We start from the raw sequence: 23,150 nt of genomic DNA, 5'->3' as shown, positions 1-23,150 counted from the left end.
ATATTTAAATCTCCCAATTTGAAGATGAACTCATTCAAATACTTGTAATATTTACATTTGCAGCTCAAATCAGCACAAACATATTACAATTGCAAGCCCTGGTTGCACCTTCTTTTCTTTGTTTCCCCAACATTATTTAGATTTTTATTGACACTTAAAACAGAACTTTTCTTTTCAGGTCCTCTAGGATAATCAAATGAAAGTACAAGCTAATCCTGTTTTAAATATCTTACATAATGTATATTTAATAAAATAAACAAAAATCTTATGTGGTGTTTCAAACATTCATATTTCCTTCACACGTACTTTATTTTGCTATGAAAGTTTTGAGGCCTGTTTACATGTAGCAACAACTGCTATTTAAATACACTTGGGCCTTTCATTTACAAGTAAATAATGCTTCAAGTCACCAAAAACAATTATATCTGAAAACTCCCGACAAAGTGGAGATATTTAAAAACTCTCGCTTTACATTTGCATGAGACAGAATTTAACATGACATAGTAGCTTGTAACAAGGTTTTTATGCGGGTTAGTGTAAATGGATCTTTTTTTAATGTTTAATGATCTGGTGTGCACAATTTTTGAAAACATAAGGTGGGGGGGATACTCGGCTACACGTAAACGTGGCCTTGGTTTGTTCAAATTGTGTTTTTAACAACCAAAAGATTAATGTTGTTTACATCAAAGAACTCCGTTGCAGATGTTTTTATAATCCAAACTTTCAAAAAAAAAAAAATCACAGGGGTAAAACAAAAATGTCGCAATAAAACAGTCGGTTTAAGTTTCCCGCCTCTGAGCGGACCGGTAGTGACGTCATGCACGAGGGTGTCAGTTGGAGCACGTGACGCTGACGGAGCCCGTGTCAGCTGATAAAAGTCCCAGTTTGTGGACAAACAGGACGAAGTGCTCCGTCATTGCGTTTTTGAAGCTCAACTCCTCTGGCTTTTCCACGATGAGGAGTTTGTTCCTGTGCTTGTTCGCGGCGCTGGCGCTCAGCAGCGACGCCCTCATCCGGTAAGAAGCCAATTGTAAACATTTAAATTAAAAATGACCAGGTTATTGGTCAGGAAGAGTCACCCTCGGTGCTAACGGTACTAGCATGGCACTGGGAGCCTTAAAGGCGACCAAACACTGAAACAAAGATCGACTCAAGTCTTATGTTTGGCTCACAACTCGAAAAGCAAGAAAATACACACATTCTTAATAGAAATGCTTAAGTTTTAAGTTGATCCGGCGACAACACTGTTACCAAACACCTCGCGCTCGTGTTCAAGTTTAGTACAACTTGTTCTGTTTTATTTATAAATTGTCACCGTAAACATCAACGAGCTGTGGTTTGTTTGTCACGTCGGCTTTGTTTCAGTCTTGTGACCTGTATTTATTTATTTATTCATCTCGGCTCTCGTGGGAGAACGATAACAGAAAGGTTGACATTGTTAAACCTTGATTATGGCAGTTCAGTTCAATAAGAAGTTGGGTCAGCATGTACAAAGGTGCATAATATGGATTATAACCCTAAAGATTTGCAGGATAACAAGGCGTGTATTCATAGGACATGAGATTTATTTCAAATAGCATTCAAAAGAGCTGCTGCTGACTAAATTCAGTGTTTGTCTGCAGCATTGTAGTACTAGTATAGCTAAAGGGAGGGTTTGGATTTCAACATTTAACATTACTCTTTTCTGAAAACTATCTGTAGAAATCAATGAATTTTATCTAATTGTTTAGGATCCTGTTCTATAACTGATTCATACATGTCAGGATTGTTAGGGTTGACCTACCCCTCACAGTGGGTGAAAGGCAGGTTTCACCTACATTCACACCTGCAGCCAATTGAGTCAACAACTGACATGACAACTATGTCTTTAGATTGTTAGAGAAAAGCCAGACAGGAGAACAACACACACAGGTTTGAACTCTGCTCGTCGCCACACCGTAGTGGATGCACAATCATTTGGTGCATTTGCATTGTTGTCACCTGATCAAGTCTCATTATGATCGTAAGTGCTAATACTGTTGTCTCATTGCAAAATGCAATTCAGATGATTCTTTTTGTACTATGAAAAAAATCTGAGGGTTTTCTAACACCAATAACCATTTCCTGCTTTTCAGATCATGCAAGATATACTTTGTTCTCCAGCCAGCAGTTGATTATGATCGGCACCAACTTATGCGTGTTGAAAGTCTTCGGGTATATTTCCAGGCGTAACCAACAAATTGTTAAAGTACAATCAGAAGTCTCTTGAAATACTGACTTTTTTAAGATCGCGTGTGCCGTTTCTGCATTACGTATTGACTTGCACTCTAATAAAATTGTCTCTAGATAAGGGAGTCACAAGTAGGTCGATGTTCTTTCATGTTGCTGGTGTTTTCAGTTTCACTGGTCAACTGACCTCAGAGCTTTTCCATTATTTGCTGGTTAATGGTAGATGTGTCACGGAATTGAATGATGTGCAAGGTTTTTTTTTGATGGGCTGGTTTTGTTACAATTCTAAAAATAATAAAGCGTTTCTTTTTTGCCCTTGAAACAAGCTGAGTTGTGCTGCAAGATAAGTTTGGCATTATTACTATAGTTTATTTTACAATGAAGATTGGTGAATCATTAAAGCCTCAGTTTCATTAGATTTTAACTCCTTTTCTCTGTCTTCTCGTCCAGAATTCCCTTGAAGAAATTCCGTTCCATCAGACGTGAGTTGACCGACTCGGGACGCCGAGCAGAGGAGCTTCTGGCTGACCAACACTCCCTCAAGTACAACTTTGGCTTCCCCTCCAGTAATGGGCCCACTCCAGAAACCTTGAAGAACTACCTAGACGTAAGCATCGCTCTCTTAAACCGGTGACCCGAAGCTCTCCGGTCTTCACTTTCACTAAAGTGCTGCTCGAAAAGCTAAAAGGCAAGCCGGGGGAGAGCCACAACAAAGGAACTGTTGTGGTACGGCTGCCTCCTCTGGCCTTTTGCTGTAAATCCTCCCAGCTCAATGGAATAGAAGCTTTGCTTGTCAGGACCAGTAAATCCCCAGTAAACATGCACTGTTTCCAGACAGGCTGCTTTGGAGTGATTAAAATGCGAGAGCGATGGCAGAGAAACCTTTACCGGATGACGGCTGACTCACTCGTCTCTTAAGCCTCTTGAACCTCGTCAGCCGACAGAAAGTTTGTTTGTTTGCGCAAGGTTTTACCTGATATTCTGATCACAAGGAACGGGATCACATGTCAACCAGAGTGTCATGCTTACATGCTGGTCCTCATGTGTGACAGTGAAAAAGAACAAGGTTGACAAATTGGCTGAGGATTTCTTTATAGGTCGCGGTCCATATATCATCAGACACACAAGATATGTTAAATATGCAACTATCGGCGAATAAAGTCAAGTGATGGATATGATTTCTACCTTTTTATATATTATATTCCATCAGAAACAGAACTTGCAGGTATGAAGCTGTTAGGCTAAAGAGCGTGTACCTGTTTAAACAGATTTCTGTTTTGATTTTACAATGACTAAATTTAAATTTCCTATAGAAGCTCACCTTTCTGTTCGCTAAGGAATTACATTTCCTGAATATACTGACTTTAACTTCGCGTCTGTGTGTAGATGTTTATTCTTGACCAATTTTAATCGGTTGTTTGTCTGACAGGTCTTTCATGTTTAAATTTTTTAAATAAAATGCTTCAAATTATGTGGAGAACAAAATTCACGTTGATTTGTTGTATGATCGGCATCATTAATCTATAAAAGGCCGTCATTACAGGTAATTATTTTTTAAGTAAAGTTTTTGGTTTGTTTGAATGGAATAGACAAATGTACCTGTGGTTATGTGTGAGGATATTTGGAGAATATTGTATGTCGCACTGTAAAAATACACAGCGTTTTCAGATAGTCTGCCTTGTATGATGAAGTAGAAACCAGACGGTGAGAAAAATACAGGGAAGATTAAAGGAGTACTCTGATTTTGTAATCTTTATTATATCAATAAACGTTTTTATTAGATAAAGTTTGACCTGAGATATGATTGATAACCGAAAGCGGTTTATTCTGTTCCTGCAAAGCTTTAAATGGCGTGACGGTATAACTGCTCTTAAAATGCAAGTTTCTATTTTGAACCTGCAGGGCCACAAGTCTCAGAGATGAATATCTGAGAAATGAGTGGTGGCGGAATAAATCCGAAATTTGTACATTTCACTCAGAAAAAGGAGAAACGAGTGGTTCCAGTGACTTGCGAAAAACTCTTGACGCTGTTTCACAACAACCTTCAAGGTTCACAGTCACCATGAAACAGATTTTCAGCACATCCTGAATTTGTTGAGTAATTGTTTTATTTTTGCTGTGACAGTTTGAAATGAGCCTCCTGATTTATCAGTGTGACTCTGAACAATTTGACCTACAGGCTAATAATACCGTTTGCTGACACTTGGCAGTTGTAAAATCTCCTCGGGAGTGAGAAGAGGACAGCCTGTCTGGAGTTTTAAGTTTTGTTTTTATTTTTCACAATGAGATATTATTCTTAAATTACTGGAGATTGTTGGTTTTACATCAAATGATCAAATTCTCTGTTCCTGAGTGTAGAAGGTCTGAAAATTAATCCATTGGTGTATTTTATATTTTTATTTTCTCTCTCTCTCTCCATTCCCAGGCTCAGTATTACGGGGAAATTGGCCTTGGCACTCCTCCTCAGACCTTTACTGTGGTCTTTGATACGGGTTCCTCCAACCTGTGGGTGCCCTCTGTTCACTGCTCCCTCTTGGACATCGCGTGCCGTGAGTGCAATCGGCTGTAAAAAGAAAATTGCCTCACATTTGTCATGTTTGAGCTAAATGTGACCGACGATCCTCGTGTCTTTGCGTTCTCCGCAGTGCTTCACCACAAATACAACGCTGCAAAATCCAGCACATACGTGAAGAACGGCACTGCTTTTGCCATTCAGTATGGAAGTGGCAGCTTGTCGGGATACCTCAGTCAGGACACGTGCACCGTGAGATTTCAATCAAACGAACATTGAAACCAAAGCTCATGAACGTCTTGCGTTTGTGTTTTAATTCATAATTTATTTTTTTTATTTATCTTGGCTGTTCCAGATCGGAGACCTTTCAGTGGAAAAGCAGGTTTTCGGTGAAGCCATCAAGCAGCCCGGTGTGGCCTTCATCGCAGCCAAGTTTGATGGCATCCTGGGCATGGCTTACCCACGCATCTCCGTGGACGGAGTGACCCCGGTGTTTGATAACATCATGAGCCAGAAGAAGGTGGAGAGCAACGTCTTCTCCTTCTACTTAAACAGGTGAGATGGACGTCTGTCGTAAAAGAAAGTAAACAACCCTAACCTAATGCTGCTGAGCTCAAACTGAGCAGATTAATGATTTACATACTTTCACCTCTTCAGTCCTCTGATTCTGGTCATGCAGCAGCAGATGATGTCCAGATGCCTCCATTCTCACACAGCCTAAAACCATCAGAGATAACTTCCTGTGTTGTGGGTCTATGTTGGCCTTTTTAGTGTTGCCGACACTGCTTGGCATGCATGCATACTTTCATAATCATTACTGCTCAACAGGTTAGGATTTCTGTAAAATTCAAGATTTTTAAACACAGCAAGAAATGTTGAGGTCATTTAGGTATTTTTTTTGTGATTTTTTTTGTGATTTATTTATTTTTTTTTTTTTTACAGTGACGATTGCGAGAATCGCGTTTCATAACATTACATATCGCGTCTGTCCAGTTTGCCAGTGCTGTTTTCACGTGGACGCCACTCGAATATAAATATTTGTTGTTCCTTACATGAGCCCAAATAAATCCTGATGTTTTTGTGTCCCGTCAGGAACCCGGACACTGAGCCCGGTGGTGAGTTGCTGCTCGGAGGAACCGATCCCAAGTATTACACCGGTGACTTCAACTACGTCAACGTCACCCGTCAGGCCTACTGGCAGATCCAAATGGACGAGTGAGTGCCTCAAACTTGATGAAGAGTTTTTTTTAACTAACATCGTCCATGCATTGAAGAATACAATCAAGAGTAGACGTAGAACACAGAAGTATACAGATCATCCACTACATGGACACCTTTTTATCGTAGATCCTCTTTTGCTTATCAGATGAAACAAACTGACGCACTGTGTACTCTTGACACCTTTTTTTTATCAAAACCACGGTAACTTTTTCAATGGTTTGCGCTGCACTAGCTCCTGCTGCCAAATGTGTCCCACCCCCTGTCAGATTCCACGATGAAGAAATAATTAGTGTTGTTCACTTCAACTGGCAGTAGCCGTGTTGTGGCTCATTGGTTTACAACATGGGATATGTAGTTTAGTGCTCTGATTCTGATGTGGCATTTGCTTTAAATTTAGACTTAAGTTTACAAAAGCAGCAGTTTAAAGAGTCTCCACTGACTGTGCGATAGGATGGGCGTGGGCAGCCAGCTCTCTCTGTGTAAAGGCGGCTGTGCGGCCATCGTGGACACCGGCACGTCTCTGATCACCGGCCCCTCTGCAGAGGTCAAGAGCCTCCAGAAGGCCATCGGAGCGCTTCCACTCATCCAGGGAGAGGTGAGATGACGCCAGCACACAACCAGTCACAACCTTAGTACCTGCATCTAAAGCAGCTTGTAATCCTCCGTCTTATCTGAGCAACAGTTGGTTGGTTTTCTTCATTTTAGATTACCTGAAGCAGCTTCTCCTGCTCGTATTGTTTCAGTAAGAATGTGACTTGTATTTTCTACCAGTTCAATTCTTGTCTCTGGTTGTGTTTCAGTACATGGTGAACTGTGATAAAGTCCCCACGCTTCCCGTCATCACCTTCAACATCGGTGGACAGAGCTACAGTCTCACTGGAGAGCAGTACATCCTGAAGGTAAGGCGCATACTCTTTGTTTTCCAGCAGAGGGCGACGGCGAGTCCCTTCCCTCAGCGACGAAACAACAGCCTCTGTCATTGAAATCAAAACAAGTGTGGCTTTGTTTTTTTTCTGCAAAGCCAGGAGGAGCAAGAGGAAGCTTAGATTACATAGTTTGTTTTCCTTCTTTCGTTTCACTCAAACTGTGACGCGTTTGCCGGCATCTCTGACTCTTGTGTCTCCCGTCGATCATCCAGGTGACACAGGCTGGAAAAAACATCTGTCTGAGTGGCTTCATGGGCCTGGACATCCCGGCCCCCGCCGGGCCCCTGTGGATCCTGGGAGACGTCTTCATTGGCCAGTACTACACCGTGTTTGACCGCCAGAACAACCGAGTGGGCTTCGCCAAGTCCCAATAGTCACAGTCTCTGCACAACATTGACAAGAATCTGGGCTGCACATTTTTTCTGTTGCTTTGCGATCAAAACTGTATTTAGCAATAGAGTTTGTGTAGAGTCAGAATGCACTGATCTGGAGAACTTCTGATAGTGTGAGTGTAGCAGACGCATCTGATGAGCTGTGTGACGAGTGTAAATGATCAGGGATCGGCTAAGAGTATCAATATTGCCCGTTTCAAACAACCACAATCTGCTTTTTTTTTTTTTTTTTTTTTTTTTTTTTTTTTTTTAAATCAGGGATTTGTCTTAATTTTAGATTTTTAAGTCGAGAGTGGTCCTCTACTACTGACAATTGTATCTTAATGTGATTGGCTTCAATAAACACTTTTTAAAAAATTGTTTGTATTTTTGGTGTTCCCAAATGTAAAATAAGGGAAATAACTTTAAATATAAACGTTCAAAGGGATATTATATAGTTTAGTCTGTTATGGCCTCATTTCACTAAGAGTTAGTCTCAAGACTTTTTTACTTTTCTGTCTCGGTACCTTTTCATGTTTCCAATACAAGAGTCTGTTTTGGAAACTTTCCATAATTTTGACAAATTGCACAGATTTCTTAATTTGTAGCTTCAATAAAAGATCCATTGAGATACATTTTCATTAATGTTTAAAAAGAATTTCTTATGGATCTTTATTTTTTATTATTCAAAATAAGTTTGGCCTGATGGTCAAAGAGTTTTGCACAAAGATTGACTGTTAAACTTTGTCTAAATCTTCAGAAGTCTGGCCAAATTTGTTCACAAAATAAAATCTGTTGAATTAGTGTTGATTAAAAACTGTGTCAGACATCAACCTCTAAACTCATGAAAACAATCATTAAATTTGAACTGGTGACTTAAAACCTAAGTTGAGTGAATTGTTATCACGTGTGTGAATTTTTGATCAGAAAAAAATAATTAACCATCAATACGAACCCCCAGAATTTATTATTCCTTCAGACACTCATCAATTACATACACAATACATCAAACTATACGTTAACTATATCACCATAAAATGAGTTATTCATCTTAAAGTCTGCAAAAAGTTTTGTAACCTTTGGTATAATAAATATAAATTTCTATTGTTAAGAACTAAATATCCAACACAAATAACAGCTTTACCACCACAGTGATGTTACTTTGTGAAAGATCAACACAGGCATCAAACACACAAGTAGTTTGTTTTTGTTTTAACAGCAGCGATCCAAAATGTTTATTGGGTCAAATATGTTGTCTTAACTGTTACCATTTCACCAAACTCCTGTTCCCCATACGAGATGCACCTCGTTCACCACTGTCATTCGCATTACCATTAATTAGCTTCTGTAGCTCTGATGCCTGAGCAGATTTAACATCCGAATTAAAAAAAAAACTAAACATCTTCTCTAAGTGACTAATTACACTTGGGCTGAAGTTCATTTCGTCACACGGTGATGACAGCTTGGCCAATGCGTCACAGCGACACTACAATGACACGACTACGTCATGAATAGAACAGGCCCAAAGGAGAGAGACATTTAAAGGCAAACCACACATTGCTTTTGCAGTAATTTGCAGAACACTCCTTAAAAACGTCACTGAGCGGTTAAAGTTACCTGCTGGTTGCCAGGAGACATGACAATTTGAAAAGCTAGACAAAGTCAAATGTCATAATAAAGTCACTTTAACTCAATTTTTGCCATTTTTGCTTCTTTAGTTACTACTAGAGTCGACATGTTGAAAACCTGAAGCTCCTCAGTGTTTCATTTAAAGCCCTGCATGATACAGTCGTGTGGAATTGTTGGGTTTTCTCTGTAAAAGTACTCTGGAATGACTGTGTTGTATTTGGCGCTATATAAATAAAGTTGAATTGAATTGAATTGAACTCATCTGTACTCGACTATTTCACCTTTTCCTTCCACAAAAAAATCCAAATAAAAGCAGGACAGACCTCTTTTGAAGAAGCACTTCACAAATATCACATGTAAAAACAACGAGAGAGAATAAAAACATGTAAAACGTTCCAGATTACACAAGATATTTGTACACTTCACCCCACTTAGTGTCCTTTTGTTCGTCGTCTTATTCTTCTCTCCTTTTTTTTTTAGGCAACTGCTGCATTTGCTGCTTTCCTTTCTGCTACAGCTGGTGGCAGCATGTAGAACTCTTGCTGATTAAAAGAAAAAGAAAAGGGCACAAAGTCTCTTGTGTTTCAGTTGGAAACATTTGCAGGTCTGCCTTATCCTCCTTCCGTATGGTGACGTATCCTTGAGGAAGACACTGAGCCCCAAATTGCTCCCAGTTGGGGGAAGAAGTGAAATCCTTCCATTTTCTTTACCCATGGAAAGAAGTCAGGGCACGTTCTGAGATTAAAAATCTGGGTAAGTAAATCAATTAAACGCCCCAAAAGTTACATTAGTCAAATCGTTGCATTAGATTTTAGTTTGTACAAGAAAGGAAAAGACACCACGTGTGATTCACATGTTTTAACCTTCATCTGCCCTTTTAGTTTAAAAAAACAACAAACAAAACAAAAACACAGTTGGAGGTGAAAGCAGTGAATCACTGGATTAACAGTTACTGTGTGCCTGAAACGGGACCGTTGGGATTCCTGCCTGCTTGAACTTACAAAGTTGCCGTGATCTCAGCACTCGCTTTAGTATAAACAGAAATTACTGTGAGAATAGGTCACCTCTGTAAACATGTTAAAAGAGAATCTTACCTCTGACTATATACATGACCATCTTTAATGACCAGTCTACAGTTTGTATGCAGTTATTAACACTGTCGCTCACAGTAGAAGATATATAAATACTTTGTGGATCCTTGAATCAGTTCTTGAGCTGGAGCAGACCTCCAGGACATCTGAGGCCTCCTCTACAGGCTCCAGCGTCCACCCCCCACAAAAACGAGGAGAGAACTCTTCAGCTCAGTCTTCAGTGTGACCTCCACCCTCAGTGCTCCTCCTGGTTCCCCTTCTCCTCTTTAGAGTTGGTATTTCCAGCGTCCTGATCCTTGCTGAGCTCTGAGCTCTGGCTCTCCTGTTCGCCCTCGCCCTCCCTCAGCGGGGCAGCAGGGTCTCTCACCACCCCCTCCATCTCCACCTCCAGCTCCTCCTCCGTCTCCTCCTCCACCCGGCCCACAGTGTCGGGGATGATCTCCACCTCGATGTCCGAGGAGTCCTCGATCTCCTTGAACCACACTGTCTTCTGGCCTTCTTTACGCCGCTGCTTGGCGAGGATGGCCCTGGCGTCGTACTCGTCTCCGTCCCCCTGGCCCCTGCTGGATGGCCTCACAGACGGGCTCCCCTTGGGGACGTGGTTAGTGTAGACACCGCAGGAGGAGCAGTGGCGGCTCCGTTTGTCCAGGGGGAGGATCCGGCCCCGCGGCTGAGGGAAGGTGCTGCGCCTGGGGACGGAGTTGTTCCAGCGTCTGCCGCCGCGGCTCGCGTCGCTCTCATTCTGAAAGCCGTCGTTGGTGTACTGCAGGGAGTCCCGGTGGCCGGTCCGAGGCTGGCCGGACCCCAGGCAGGGGCCCAGACACTAGAGGGGAAGGACACAGGCCTCACATTAACACAGCAGGAAGCAATCAACAAATCTTTTGGAATACTTTCGGGAGGTTTAATAGTCCTGTTGATGCAGGACAAGAGTTGTGGAGCCGCCGTCTCTCTGTTCTGCTCACAAGCAAACTGCTTGTGTTCGCATGAGCTGAAGCTCTTGGTGTAATCTGTTAAGCTCCTGCTTACTACTGGAGAAGAGCCTTCTTAATCCTGAATGGAATCAGTTTTCATGACAGCAACACAAAAGACTGTCAGTCACATCAACATTTGGAATATCCAATAATCTTGGAATATCTCACTTCTTAAACTTTTTAGATCAGAGATCAGTTGTAAGATTGAATTCTAAAGAAATAAGAAAAATATATAAATAGTATACAAATATGCAAAATTGGCTCAAAGATTGATTGACTCAGATGTTGTATGCCGGGTGGAAAAATCATCACGTGTAGCGCATAAAAAGAGGACCACAAATATTCATTGAGCACTATCGCTATGTTTTAGATGCATGAAATTTAGAGGACATTGCAATGAACTGACCCCACAGATTTTGTCCACGCTTGCATTTCCTTTATACAAGCGGGAAATGAGGAAGCCGATGACGATGAGGCAAAGGACCAGCAGGGCGGCCATGATCAGGCCCAGAAGCGCCATGTCACCCGGCCGGTAGCCGATGTTGGAGTCAGACGGGATGGCGACGGCTGCAGAGAGTTAGAGTGGAGTTGGTCTTTAGATATTTATATTCCCTGAAGTCTCAGACGGAGCATCAGGACTGGGACGGTTCACTTGGATCCTGGACTTTCGGAGTAACGGACCACAGAGGGTCAGGATAACATCACACACACTCATCGTGAACAGAGGCACACCACAGGGCTCTGTCGTAGGGCCCCTCTCCTACTACCACTTCGCCAATTCCAACCATACATTGCCATATTCAATTTAAACCAACGCTGCACTGCACATAATATCTTTTAAAAGGTTAAACAAAGTCCTGGGAAATTACGTAAAATCTCATTTTAACTATGCAAGAAATTTAACATTCTTTTTTTGTAAATTATTTCTTTGTTTGAACAATGCCTTGCACCATTGGAAAGTTTGTTTACATAGGTGCCACATTTGTAAGGAACATGCATCAGTGGGACGAGCTGCAGAGCTGAAAATATGTTTTTTCTTTGTTGTTGACTCCTGCTTGGTTTACGTTGGAGTGGCATGTTGAAGTCTGAAGGAAAGAATTAGACTACTGATTGTTAATGGTGCGTTTAAACTATGTTCACGGCAGCCGTTTCCGGCCACCGTGAATAAAACGGGATGGATGTGAGACCCGGCAGGAAACGGCTGTCGTAAGGCAAACGTAACAGGTCGCGTTTGCCGTGGGCTCCGTGCCAGATATTTAAACACTAAAAAAATTTGCCACGGCGCGGATGAGAAACTTAGTAGCCCGGAGCAAAACGGGATGAACGTGGCAGCACGTAGCTGGCCGTAATAGAACTTGGAGGCGGTCCGTAGTGGGACGGGAGGCTTACAGGAAGTGACGTAGTGGGCGTCCCATCGCGGTGGTTTCATGGTTGCTTCGCGTTTTATGACGTCGCGCCGCGCCTCGTCACGGTTCTCACGGTTCAATCGCGGCTTGCCACGGCGCGCACGGCCTGGGAGGAAGCCGACTCCGAGCCCGGAGGGGAGTTTAGTTCGAGTCTGAGCAATTAGCGACAGAACACCTTCTACAAGGTCTGACACCAAAAAAAGAAATCCAGAGGTACGACTGCACCCTGCGGAAGTCTCGGGTTCTAATGATTGCCTTCACTTTTGGTGGCTCTTTGAGGCATAAACGTGCTTTTAAAATGGCCCCGGCGTCCACATTTCATCCGTAGAAAGTCTTGACAGAACGTGAATAACGCGCCACGCCTTCCTCAGAATTCCCCCAAATCCCACGGAGCACTATGTTTCGGGCAAACGGTACCTACACCGGGAACATCGTGTAAACCTGCCCTAACTGATCCTTTCTGCTCATACCACAAATACAATTCAATTCAATTCAACTTGATTTATATAGCACCACATACAACACAGACATTTCTAGGTGCTTTTGACAGACAGAAACCCAACACATGAATAAATACAGGTTCCTTAAATGTGATTAAATTTAAAAGGGAACTTAACAGACTTTGCAGTGTAACATTTGTTGCCAAGAAGCATTGTTACAACAACTTTCTGTTGAAAACAAATAAAAAAATAGAACTGTACATGAAACTGCAAGATTTCATTGACGAGTATTTACTAAAAGACCACATAAGATTAGAGCTTTCTAGTTCTATGGTCTCCAAGAAGTGGTTATACAAAACTTTTAAAAGCATTATGACACAAATCTAAGTCAGAGGTAAATAACTTTAACAGAGAAGATCTCACCAGGTATGACTTGAACTGAGAGCGCTGCAGTTCCTGACTCCCCCGTCGTGGCGTCCACGGCTCGAAGCTGCAGGCGGTAAAGGTTTGTACAGTTTGTGACACAGCAGGAGGCGATACTAAGTTTGAGCAGAGGAAGGGTTTATGGTTTGTCACCTGCAGAGCGAAGGACTCCGTCTTCACCACGCGCTTCAGGATCACGAAGCCATCAGTGGTCACGTTGACGTAGCTGCTGTACTGAACCTCGTACTTCACATCTGGATTCACACCCTGATACAGACAAACCGCGGTTTTTATATCTGGTATTCATGGCGTTAGTTTATCTGCCTGTGGGTGGAATGTCGAGCGGTATCTGAGATCTGGAGAATATTTGTAGACCAAATCTGGTTTTTATGAAGAGAAGAATTTTGAAAGTAAAGATAATAAAACCACATTAAATTAAACAACTGTTGCAAACATTTTTAAATTCCAGCACCAGGATATGCAGAGCAGCCGGAACTTCTCCAATATTTCCTGGTTACAATCAAGTCTCCAGGGTCATCGTCATATTCCTGGACAGATCTCCTGCCCCGCTGGTTTCATTGAACCTCGGCACCATAATGCATCATGCTCACTGCCAACCAAAACATCTGAGATACTACATTTTAAATCCTTAAATGGCTTGTTTACATCCAGAACCTTTAGCTGGCTTGTCATATCTTCACCAATCCATCACCATGAGCTGGTATGAATTTAGGAAAACAATAATTTTATTTCCAGGACAAAATTAAAAAAGAAACCACAAAACACAGTCACATGGTCACCTAAAGAGGATTTTGTAATCACCTGCTTTCATACCTAAAGTCAGCAAGTGAACCAATTTAGTGCAGGCCGTTTAATCTTGCATTACCAGTGTTCACCACACGGTGGTGTATTGAGTGAAAAAAACTGCTGGAAGATGAGTAAACATAAAAGTATTAGAAACTTTTGGCAACTATCCAGCTCTGTAGTCTCTTTGATAAGCAGGTATCTGCAGTTTACCAACCAAAAAATGTGCACTGATACATAACAACATAACGTTATCTGCGCTATCTATGCATGAGACACTTGTTTTCACATCTTTAAGAACTGATAATGTCAAACCTCCAGATTGGGTACAGAGGTTTACTGTCTGACCTAGACCACAGTAACTATCATCCAAAATACAAAGCGCTAAAACTGTGAAAGTCAGACGAAGGGCAGGTTGCTCACAGCAAATCACTGCTGCCCCCTAATGGACAACAGTGACATGATGTCAATTCTACATATTTCTTATTAGAAACACTCACACTGGCAAAGTCTTCGTCCCGGGCTCGGACCCTGAAGGGCCTGTTGGTGCTCCGGTCTCGGAGGATCATGCTCTCAGGGACGGAGTTGCTGTAGATGAATCCCTCATATCGTTCCTTCTCGAAGCGAGGAGGATTCCTGCTCTTCTTCATCACCTCGATGGTCACCTGGGTCACCGCAAACTGGTCTCTGTTCATCACCTGTGATGCCTGAAGGTCAGGAGGAAGTCCGGGTCAAGTCAGTGTTGCTAAAAAGTATCTTCACATTTAAAATCCCCACTTGGCAAAAATACGTAATGACAAAACTTAACCAGAACAGTGAGGGTTATGGGCCCCACGATGTCAGCAGCTTTAGTCATGGTGATGTTTCCATTTTCTTCATCAATCTGAAATATGTTTCCCTCGTTTCCTAAAAGTAAGAGAAAACAAGAGCAACAATGAAAAACTAGCTGAAATAAAGTAACACAGCTTAATTACAAATGTAAAAGTACAGCAATTAAATACAATTAAAACTGGCTGAATCTGGCTGCTTTGTATTATTATTCTAGTCTACTAAGACTACTACTACTACTACTACAACAACAATAATAATGATAATAATAATCACCTCTTATTTTGTTCATAGGGACCATCTGAATTCATTTGAATTTGAATTTAAGTACATTTTGATATTATATGGGGCCATACATAACCCAAACGTTAATATGAGCTATATATAAGAAGAAGTGATTTAAAAAGACAAAGAGTATTGTTTCCTCTCTGTATTATTCTACTTAAGTCAATTTTAGTGCTTTGGTATTTTGGTGACAGAGTATGTGAAATCCAATCGAATAAAGAAGTAACGTTAGATAGACTTACTACAATCTAACTCGCATCAGCAGTTTTCTTAGCAGTCATGTAATTGAGTTTATTACTTTTTCTATTAATTAATAACAAAAAAAATACATTTGCATGAATTGTTTGACTTTCACATTACATTTTATCATGGTTACATTTATTTTTGAAAATTTATTTTTTGTCCAATATCAACAAATAAACAATAATCAGCACTAGAAGGAAACATCAAATCAAAATGAAGCTATTTTAATGCTCAGTTATTGATTTATCGGTTTAATGATGTCAGTGACTTGATCTCAGCAAACTGCTTGTATCAAGTTCTGAGAGATGATAAAAAAAATCCTCAGTTACAGCTTGAAATCACCACAAGCTGCAGCTGTTACTGGGATCATAAATTAGCAACTCTCTCCAGTTTTAACACACAGATGCTGTTATTTTTCTTTTTTTTTCACAGCAGGTTTCTGTTGAATTCGTCATTCTCTCAGCTGTAAGAGCATCAAGCAATGTATTCATCTAACATAACAAGCCTGCAATAAGCTCTTTCTTCATGAAGGCTAGAAGCACTGAAGAAATTGTGTATTTTAAGTTATTTATATTTGGAGATGTAAAATAAAAATAAAAATCTATATGTATATGCAATATGTATAAATAATATGGAATTTATATTTTATGTCTTTGAGTTTTAAAGGTTTTGTTTTCACTTGTGTTTAACAGTGATAATGATTATAGATGGATCACTTGTACCTCGCAGTATTCTGTAGCTGATCTGCTCGCTCCTGTTCTTGTCTCCATCCTTGGCGAACACTGGACCAGGCTCCAGCACCAACGGACCTTCCTGCAAGTCCAAACCAATCTGTTTTCATTTAACTCTCCACATGTGTCCTCCATGCACCGTTTTCACTGTTAAGACTCCCGGGAGCTCTGCCGATCTTATTGCATTAAGTAACAAATGCGTGTCAAACACAGTTTTTTTCCAGGGTCACATACAGGTGAATCTTTATCTTGACTGGGCCGGACGAGTAAAACAATGCCATAATATCATTTAAATTTTGTTTCATTGTTGTGGGCAGAGTATGTGTGAAAAACAAAGAAATTACAACAGAAAACTACGACAATCTCAACATGAAGCCAAATTTAATGAACCCTTCCGGTGCAAAATACAGTGAAATGTCAAAAAAAACCATCTAAAGTTAAAGCTGTCTGAAGCTGAAATTGCCTAAATTAAAGCTGCATTGTTTTAAATACATTATAGCAATACTAAGATCTATTTCTGTAGCAATGCACATGGTGACCTCTAGGCTGTCGTAAATATGACAGCAGCAATATCAGGAGACTTGAGACAAATTAAAGTGTTTTGAAAAAAGCTCCTTGTTTGTCTCCCCTGTCCTGTCTGAGACATCTGGGATTAGTTTGGTTGAAATGTATTATGTCAAAATTACGTTTTTAATCATGTATTTAAATTGGATAGCACTTTATCTCTGGTACTTGTGTGTGATTTAAGTTGAGTAAACTACAATTTTCATTTCGACTATGAAATTTCAAAAGCCGTGTTTCCTTTTGTGCTTGATTATCTCCTTTCATATGAATAAAGCTGGTCTAAAACATTAAAGGGGTCCTATTATCCTGCTTTTCAACACTTTCACATGGTCTCGTTGGTCCAAGAACATTGTATTCAACGTTTATTGCCCCAAATCCAACTTTTCCTTGATTTTCCCCCATTATAATACTGAATCATAGGAGCTGCATTCAGAATCTGCTGTGTCTGTGTGAGCTGGACTGGCTCCGCCCACACATGCCCATCTTGGGAAGAGGAGGAAGTACTTCCTCTCGTGGTGCCATGTGCCAGAGCAGAGGTGCGTAATTGTGGGAGGAGTCAAAGAGAAGGCCTTCCTTGACTGGGATTGGCTGAACCCCCAATGACACTATATAGGGTTTGATTTCTTATTGGTTCATTGGAGCAACACACTTTTTAAAATTAAAACAAGCCAGGGAGAGAGAGGACAGACTGTCTTTACTTCTGGGGTGTCATTTCAAAGTATGGGGATGCATATTACTGTTGGAAAACCATTAGAAAGTAAATTTTACATAATATGACCCCTTTAATGAGTTTATGGTTTGAGCTGGACGAGACAAAAAACAGACTGAAAGAAGGTGACAATCACACTTGTGTTTGTAAAAGTGACCCCAGAATGCCTATACTGCCAGCAGGTGCTTCTTGAGCTCACTATGAGGTGACGATAGACCTTTGAACCATTGATATGGGGCATAAGAGCTAATAGACGCCTGATAGCTGGACTGATGCCACATGGGGAGCGTATCGCTCACCTCCTTCTCGGTGAGGTTGACTTTGCCTTTGTAACCGGTGCTCACGCACAGTTTGGCGATGCCCAAGCTCGCCCTGAGACACGGCTGAAACCACGGCGGGCGGTTATCCACATCCTTCACCTGCACGGTGATGGTGGCCACCGCGGTGAAGAAGGGCTCGTTGGAGGCTGAACCGTTGAATGTGTCCTGGAAGAGGCGACATGTTTCTCAGGTGGAAAAAGGGCGCTGATGTACGTACACTCCGAGGACATTTTAATCCATCATACCTGTACGTGTAGCACCAGCGAGATCTTCTGCACGACATCGTAGTCCAAGATGCTTTTGACCAGTATTTTTGGAGTGTTTATGTTCTCCAGGCGGAAATATTTGTCCTGGGAGACAGAAATGTTTAATTTATTATTTATGATCACCATCGATTCAAATGATTCCATAAATATGGGACTACATTGATCATGGTTCAGAGTCAATGCAGTTGATTTGTGTTGTGATTTGAGAGCCACAGCCGTACCGTGGCGGACTCTAAGCGATAGTACAGCGGCTCCGAGTCGACGTCTGTGGCTTCGATCAATCCCACGCTGGAGTTGACTGGCGTGAGCTGAACCACATCCAAACAGAGATTAACAAATGACAGTGGTGAGAATGACACGTTCCTTATAAATTCTCAACCTTTAACGGGAACACGCTAGTATTTTCACCAGTATGTGAGCCAGTATTCATGATGACGTTGAAGTACTGAAGTTCTCACCAGCTCATTACTTGTTACTTTTGTTGTACATGCAAATACTTGTGACGCTGCTGTCTCTATGTCCAGCTCAGTGTGACATCTTTAAGCTTTAGAGTTAGAGCCAAATGCTGAATTGTTACTATCACACTGAACTCCTGTTTACTGGGAACTAAATGAGTTCCCTTGAAATATCCCCTGGTGCAGCATTATCCTGCGACGAGGTGGATCATCAACTTTCCTTTGATTAGTTTTGTTGCTGCTTCTTCTCCTTGTCATTGCAGAATAAATCAGTTTCAGCCAAAGAGAGTGAAAATCTAGATTGTAGAGCAGATATTTTAGTTTTCAGTTGAACTTGAGTGTATCAGTGTGTATGGAGAGTATGTTTCATCGAAGGATTTTCTTCTGAATGACTGGGAGAGTAACTCCACTATTTCTTCATTTTAAAAGAGGTTAATGAAATCAAGCAGATGTTTTCATCACTTTGTCACAAGAGCAACACTCCTCACCTCATTCACGTCGAGCACGTAGTGGTTTTGAGCGAAGTTTGGAGGGTTGTCGTTCACGTTTTCAACCAGGACTTCCACTGACTCGTTCACCTCAAGGAGACAAAAAGCCATCTCACTTCCTACATCACGTCTTCACTTCACCTCTCGATAACTCCAAAGCTTCTCTCTCTCATGCATGCAAGTGATGAGGATGAGACTGTTTTTACTCACGGACGTGGAGCCGGCTCGGCTGCACTGCACCCACACCACCAGGGCGGCGCTGGATAAAGACTGTAAAACACACAGCAGGTATATCTGGTAAACCTTTGCAATACCCAATCCATCTGCTCTGCTGACGAGTTAAAACAATAGCCACCAGAAGGCATGTTGAATCTTTCCGCGCTGTTCAATCAAAAAGAATAAACGCACACAGATGGATTTACGAAAACATTTAGGATGTTATTTATGTGTAAATCAAGGTTTCACAAATGCATAATAGTAGTTTAAAAATGCCAATTTCCAAAGAATCCTAGGCAGTTTAACCTCTGGTGTGGATTCCTTCTGACAGTTTTTACACAACTTTTGTGTAAGTGATGCCTGCCTTTGCAGTTTATTGTACAAATTGACAAGTTTGAGAGGTTTTAGTTCATTTAGGTAAGAGAGCACAGAGTACTTTTTGTTGTTTCTTTGGCTCATCAGCTTGTTTTGCATGTCTATGTCATACTTAATACTTAATCATACTTAATATGCTTAATGACAACAAGTCTAATACAGGATTGGATTTGTCTTATTTATTACAGAAGTGAAGAAATGAGCTGGCAAACAAAACACATATTTATCAGTCAAAGTAGATAAATCTACTCGATGCGGCAAAAATCATATTGTGCAGAACAAATTACAAAATCGTGCATCTTAAAACTCTAAAATCCTTGAAAATCCTTAGATTTTTGTGTTCTCTAGATATCAGGTCACATTTTAAATACTCATATTTTTACTACGGTTTGGAGAAGGTGTGTACAAACCGTTAATGTAATACCTGCCAATAGTATATTGATCGGAGCCATTTTAAATGCAAGAAAACCAAAAATGTCTCGATATTGTAGTAAATTCTTTTATTACCATTTTTATTTTGCTACTATAATTGAGAGAGTGTTGCATAGTATTCAACCTAAATGAAATAATATCACAATTCTGTTTTGATTTGTTGTTGTTTTTTAAATTGGCAAAATGTTATCAAGATACTGGCTCAAATATTTTATGCTAGTTTTATTATTGGCGGTATCACATTCCAAATAACCAAAATAATTCCATCATCGGGTGTTTCGAGGTGCAGCAGAAAAAAAATGGGCATAATCTCCCTTTTTTTTTTTTTTTTCAAAATCAGAATCAATTTGTTCCTAAATGGGATTACCTCATAATCCAGGCCTTTCTTCACCATCAGCACGTCTCCTCTCAGGTAGAACAGATCTTCGGGGTTCACTGTCACCGTGAGAACCACATCGCTGCTGGAGAGGATTTTCACCACCTGGATCTCAGCTGTGTTATTTTCTGAGACTGTCACCGGGCCCGGAGGCACCGTGCACACTGCAACCGGGGAAACGTCACATGTGAACATCAGGCAGGAATCCCCAGCGAAGTCACACACTTTAATGAAATCATTTTGATAATGTAACATTGAAATAAAATTTTTAAAAAAACTGCCTGATTTCCCCTGTGTGAGGCCACTTTGGAAAATGTTCACCAAAAACAAAAGATCTATTATTATTGATTGATTATATTACCAGTGAATTATTTTCCATTCTTCTACCATAATAGAAACATTAACACAGAAATACAGCTTTAACTTATCTGTAGTTCATTTACCAACATTACCTCTCAGAGTAACAGCAAAGGGTCAGGTCTATTAATACAATTAAAAATATTGAAAATGTGACACAGTTTACCAGCTTGGCTTATTACAAACAATGATGTGTATTTACCATCTGTTCATATTTTCAAAATGAAATAGTACAAGTTACTCCTTACAAAACATGGAGTTACTCGTTGCTGCAAGTAAAAAGTAACTCGCTAATTGAGGGAGTAACTCCTGCATGGATTCAAGTTCCCTTCAATCAATCGTATCTTGTTGATTTTTGCATGTAGTTTTAGCTTCGACACATAAAAGCTGAGCTGTCGGGACTGTGTGGGTCGATCTACTGACTCAGTCAAGTTCAGATGAAGCTCAATGAGTGAGAGGAAGATGCTCTATATAGCCAGGGTGTCAAACTCATTTCAATTCAGCCTGTTTTGATTTAGAGTGGGCCAGACCAGTAAAATGAAAGGGTAAAAATCTATAAATAACCACATTTGCATTTTTATTCATTTTTTAACCACCAGCAGTGTTTCAAAAACAATTTGGGGATTTTTTGATTTTAATTTTTTAATCAACAAAAAGGCCTCTTCACTATGTCAATTAACTAAAACGCTTCACCTGGTTAATTGCATAATTTTGGTAAATCAAATGTGTTTCCTCATTCTTTTCTGTGTGATATGCACAGGTATGTTGCGCATGTTGATCCTGTGATGATGGTGAATTTGTGATTGTGTTGTGCAGTCCTTATGTAAACCGAGTGAATATGAACTAAACTTGGCTGCAGCAATCCTCTTTGCCCAGTTGGTGGAGCAATAACTTTGTTTACGGAATACTTTCAAGTGCTCTTGTTACAGCAAATAAACTCAAGTAGCAGCCAGTGTTTGGCAGTTGTCTTTCTTTGTCGGGACAAAATAGAATCAAAACAGAAAAGACTGAACCAACGGGGGATTTTAAACCAGATTTAGGCCTCAATACAAAATGCGGCAAAAATCCCTGCTCCTAAATGCAATACAAATATCCTGGTGAAGTCAATAATATTCACAGACAAGAGTGCAAATACATCACAAATGATGTTCCTGTGTTAACAAGAAATTGTTAAACCAGGATTCAATCCTGGAACTAATCTGAACTTTTTATCTTTTCTTTTTTTTCCTGAAGAAAATCTCAACATCAATATGAAACTTTTTGATTCTTGTTTGGAAAGTGATAAACAAGGTTTCGTTTTCAACGACTGGAGAAACACAATAATTGTTTAGTTTTTTTTCTAACTTCTTAAGGGCCTAGAAATCCATAAACCTTTATAAACTGTTATTATATAAACACAGTATTTTAAAGGACCAACATGGACACACACACTTATCCACTCTGTGCACTCGTGATCATCCCCAGCTCCCTGACCTCCTGACCTCCTGACCTCCACAGAAACCACAGATCGCACTCACGTCTTTCGGCCGAGCCAAGAGCAGAAAAGGCAAAGATGCATGCGAAGAGAACGTGCGCAGGTTTGCTCTTCGATTTCAGTTCCATGTCCCGATTTCAGAGGCAGCAACAAATGAAGTCTCGAGGAGGATGAGTAGCTCCGTGGTACCAGCTGGTACTCGGCCACATAATGCCCCGTCTGTGCTGCCCGCGGAGTGGGAGTAGACTACAGTCGCGATGTTTGTGACTTCATCTTGCGTGCACATATTGCATTAAGCGCCTGCCAGCAGAGGACTCACAGCAGCCTCCCACTAAAAATACTTGCATCTGTTTTGACTGGATGGGTCCCCTCCGTATTGGTGGCGGCCCCTGGTGCATTCTGGGAAGGAGCCAGCAGAAAAATAGCTGCCAGTCTCAAACATTTCCCACATATTTTACCACTGTTCAGGTTAGACGGACCTGCGTGAAGCCGCTTTGTGGACGATGGGATGCATATGTTGAGATTTCCCATAAAGCCGTAGTGCCGTCATGCAGAGTACTCGCAGAAGCACACAGACTTCATGAGTGACTTAAAACAGAAACGTGGCACGCAATTCAATATTAGGAAAACTAGAAAGACCTAATGAATCTAACCAAGTAGTTTTAGTGACTAATCTTCACCAAAGAGCAACTGTGAGACGACGCATGGGAGTTATTAACCTTAACAAGTATGCAGCGATGACCAACAGAACCTTTGTGGATTTAAACAGTCTCTGGGAATAAAATGTAACTTGACAAAAGGTCCCGAACCTCGAACCAGAAATCTCTGATAATCATACACGTCCTTGATAACAGCTGATGGAGTCGTATTGGGGATGTGTGTGTACTGCCACTATGTTTGGGAAATGTTTCTGTTGTACAGATATGAATCAAGGCAATGATACTTTATGCAAATTCTGAAGCCTTGCTGTAGTGTTTCAGTGTAGGAAAATAAACTTCTGACCTCGTTTGTTTAGGAGGTGTCGCAATC

At 40.8% G+C, this 23,150-nt stretch overlaps 2 protein-coding genes across 2 annotated transcripts; one reads left to right on the top strand and one right to left on the bottom strand.

Moving 5' to 3' along the window:
• Nucleotides 1-872: 872 nt before the first annotated feature.
• On the top strand, nucleotides 873-9,122 carry ctsd (cathepsin D). The gene is made up of 9 exons (XM_080492690.1): nucleotides 873-1,016; nucleotides 2,659-2,815; nucleotides 4,634-4,757; nucleotides 4,854-4,972; nucleotides 5,076-5,275; nucleotides 5,813-5,935; nucleotides 6,392-6,536; nucleotides 6,742-6,840; nucleotides 7,080-9,122. Exons 1-9 carry the CDS (start codon nucleotides 955-957, stop codon nucleotides 7,239-7,241), a joined length of 1,191 nt encoding a protein of 396 aa, XP_080348816.1. The 5' UTR covers nucleotides 873-954; the 3' UTR covers nucleotides 7,242-9,122.
• On the bottom strand, nucleotides 8,188-22,344 carry cdhr5a (cadherin-related family member 5a). Its single transcript, XM_080492679.1, has 14 exons — nucleotides 22,165-22,344; nucleotides 20,282-20,454; nucleotides 19,102-19,161; nucleotides 18,892-18,981; nucleotides 18,170-18,256; nucleotides 17,928-18,032; nucleotides 17,662-17,847; nucleotides 16,081-16,171; nucleotides 14,811-14,908; nucleotides 14,503-14,709; nucleotides 13,352-13,465; nucleotides 13,199-13,265; nucleotides 11,336-11,496; nucleotides 8,188-10,781 (listed from the first exon to the last, which is right to left on the bottom strand). Exons 1-14 carry the CDS (start codon nucleotides 22,247-22,249, stop codon nucleotides 10,194-10,196), a joined length of 2,112 nt encoding a protein of 703 aa, XP_080348805.1. The 5' UTR covers nucleotides 22,250-22,344; the 3' UTR covers nucleotides 8,188-10,193.
• Between the last annotated feature and the right edge of the window lie 806 nt (nucleotides 22,345-23,150).

This window comes from Lipophrys pholis, assembly GCF_963383615.2.
Source record: "Lipophrys pholis genome assembly, chromosome: 2".
In the NCBI taxonomy this organism is placed as follows: domain Eukaryota; kingdom Metazoa; phylum Chordata; class Actinopteri; order Blenniiformes; family Blenniidae; genus Lipophrys; species Lipophrys pholis.
This window is presented reverse-complemented; position numbering and strand designations above follow the sequence as displayed.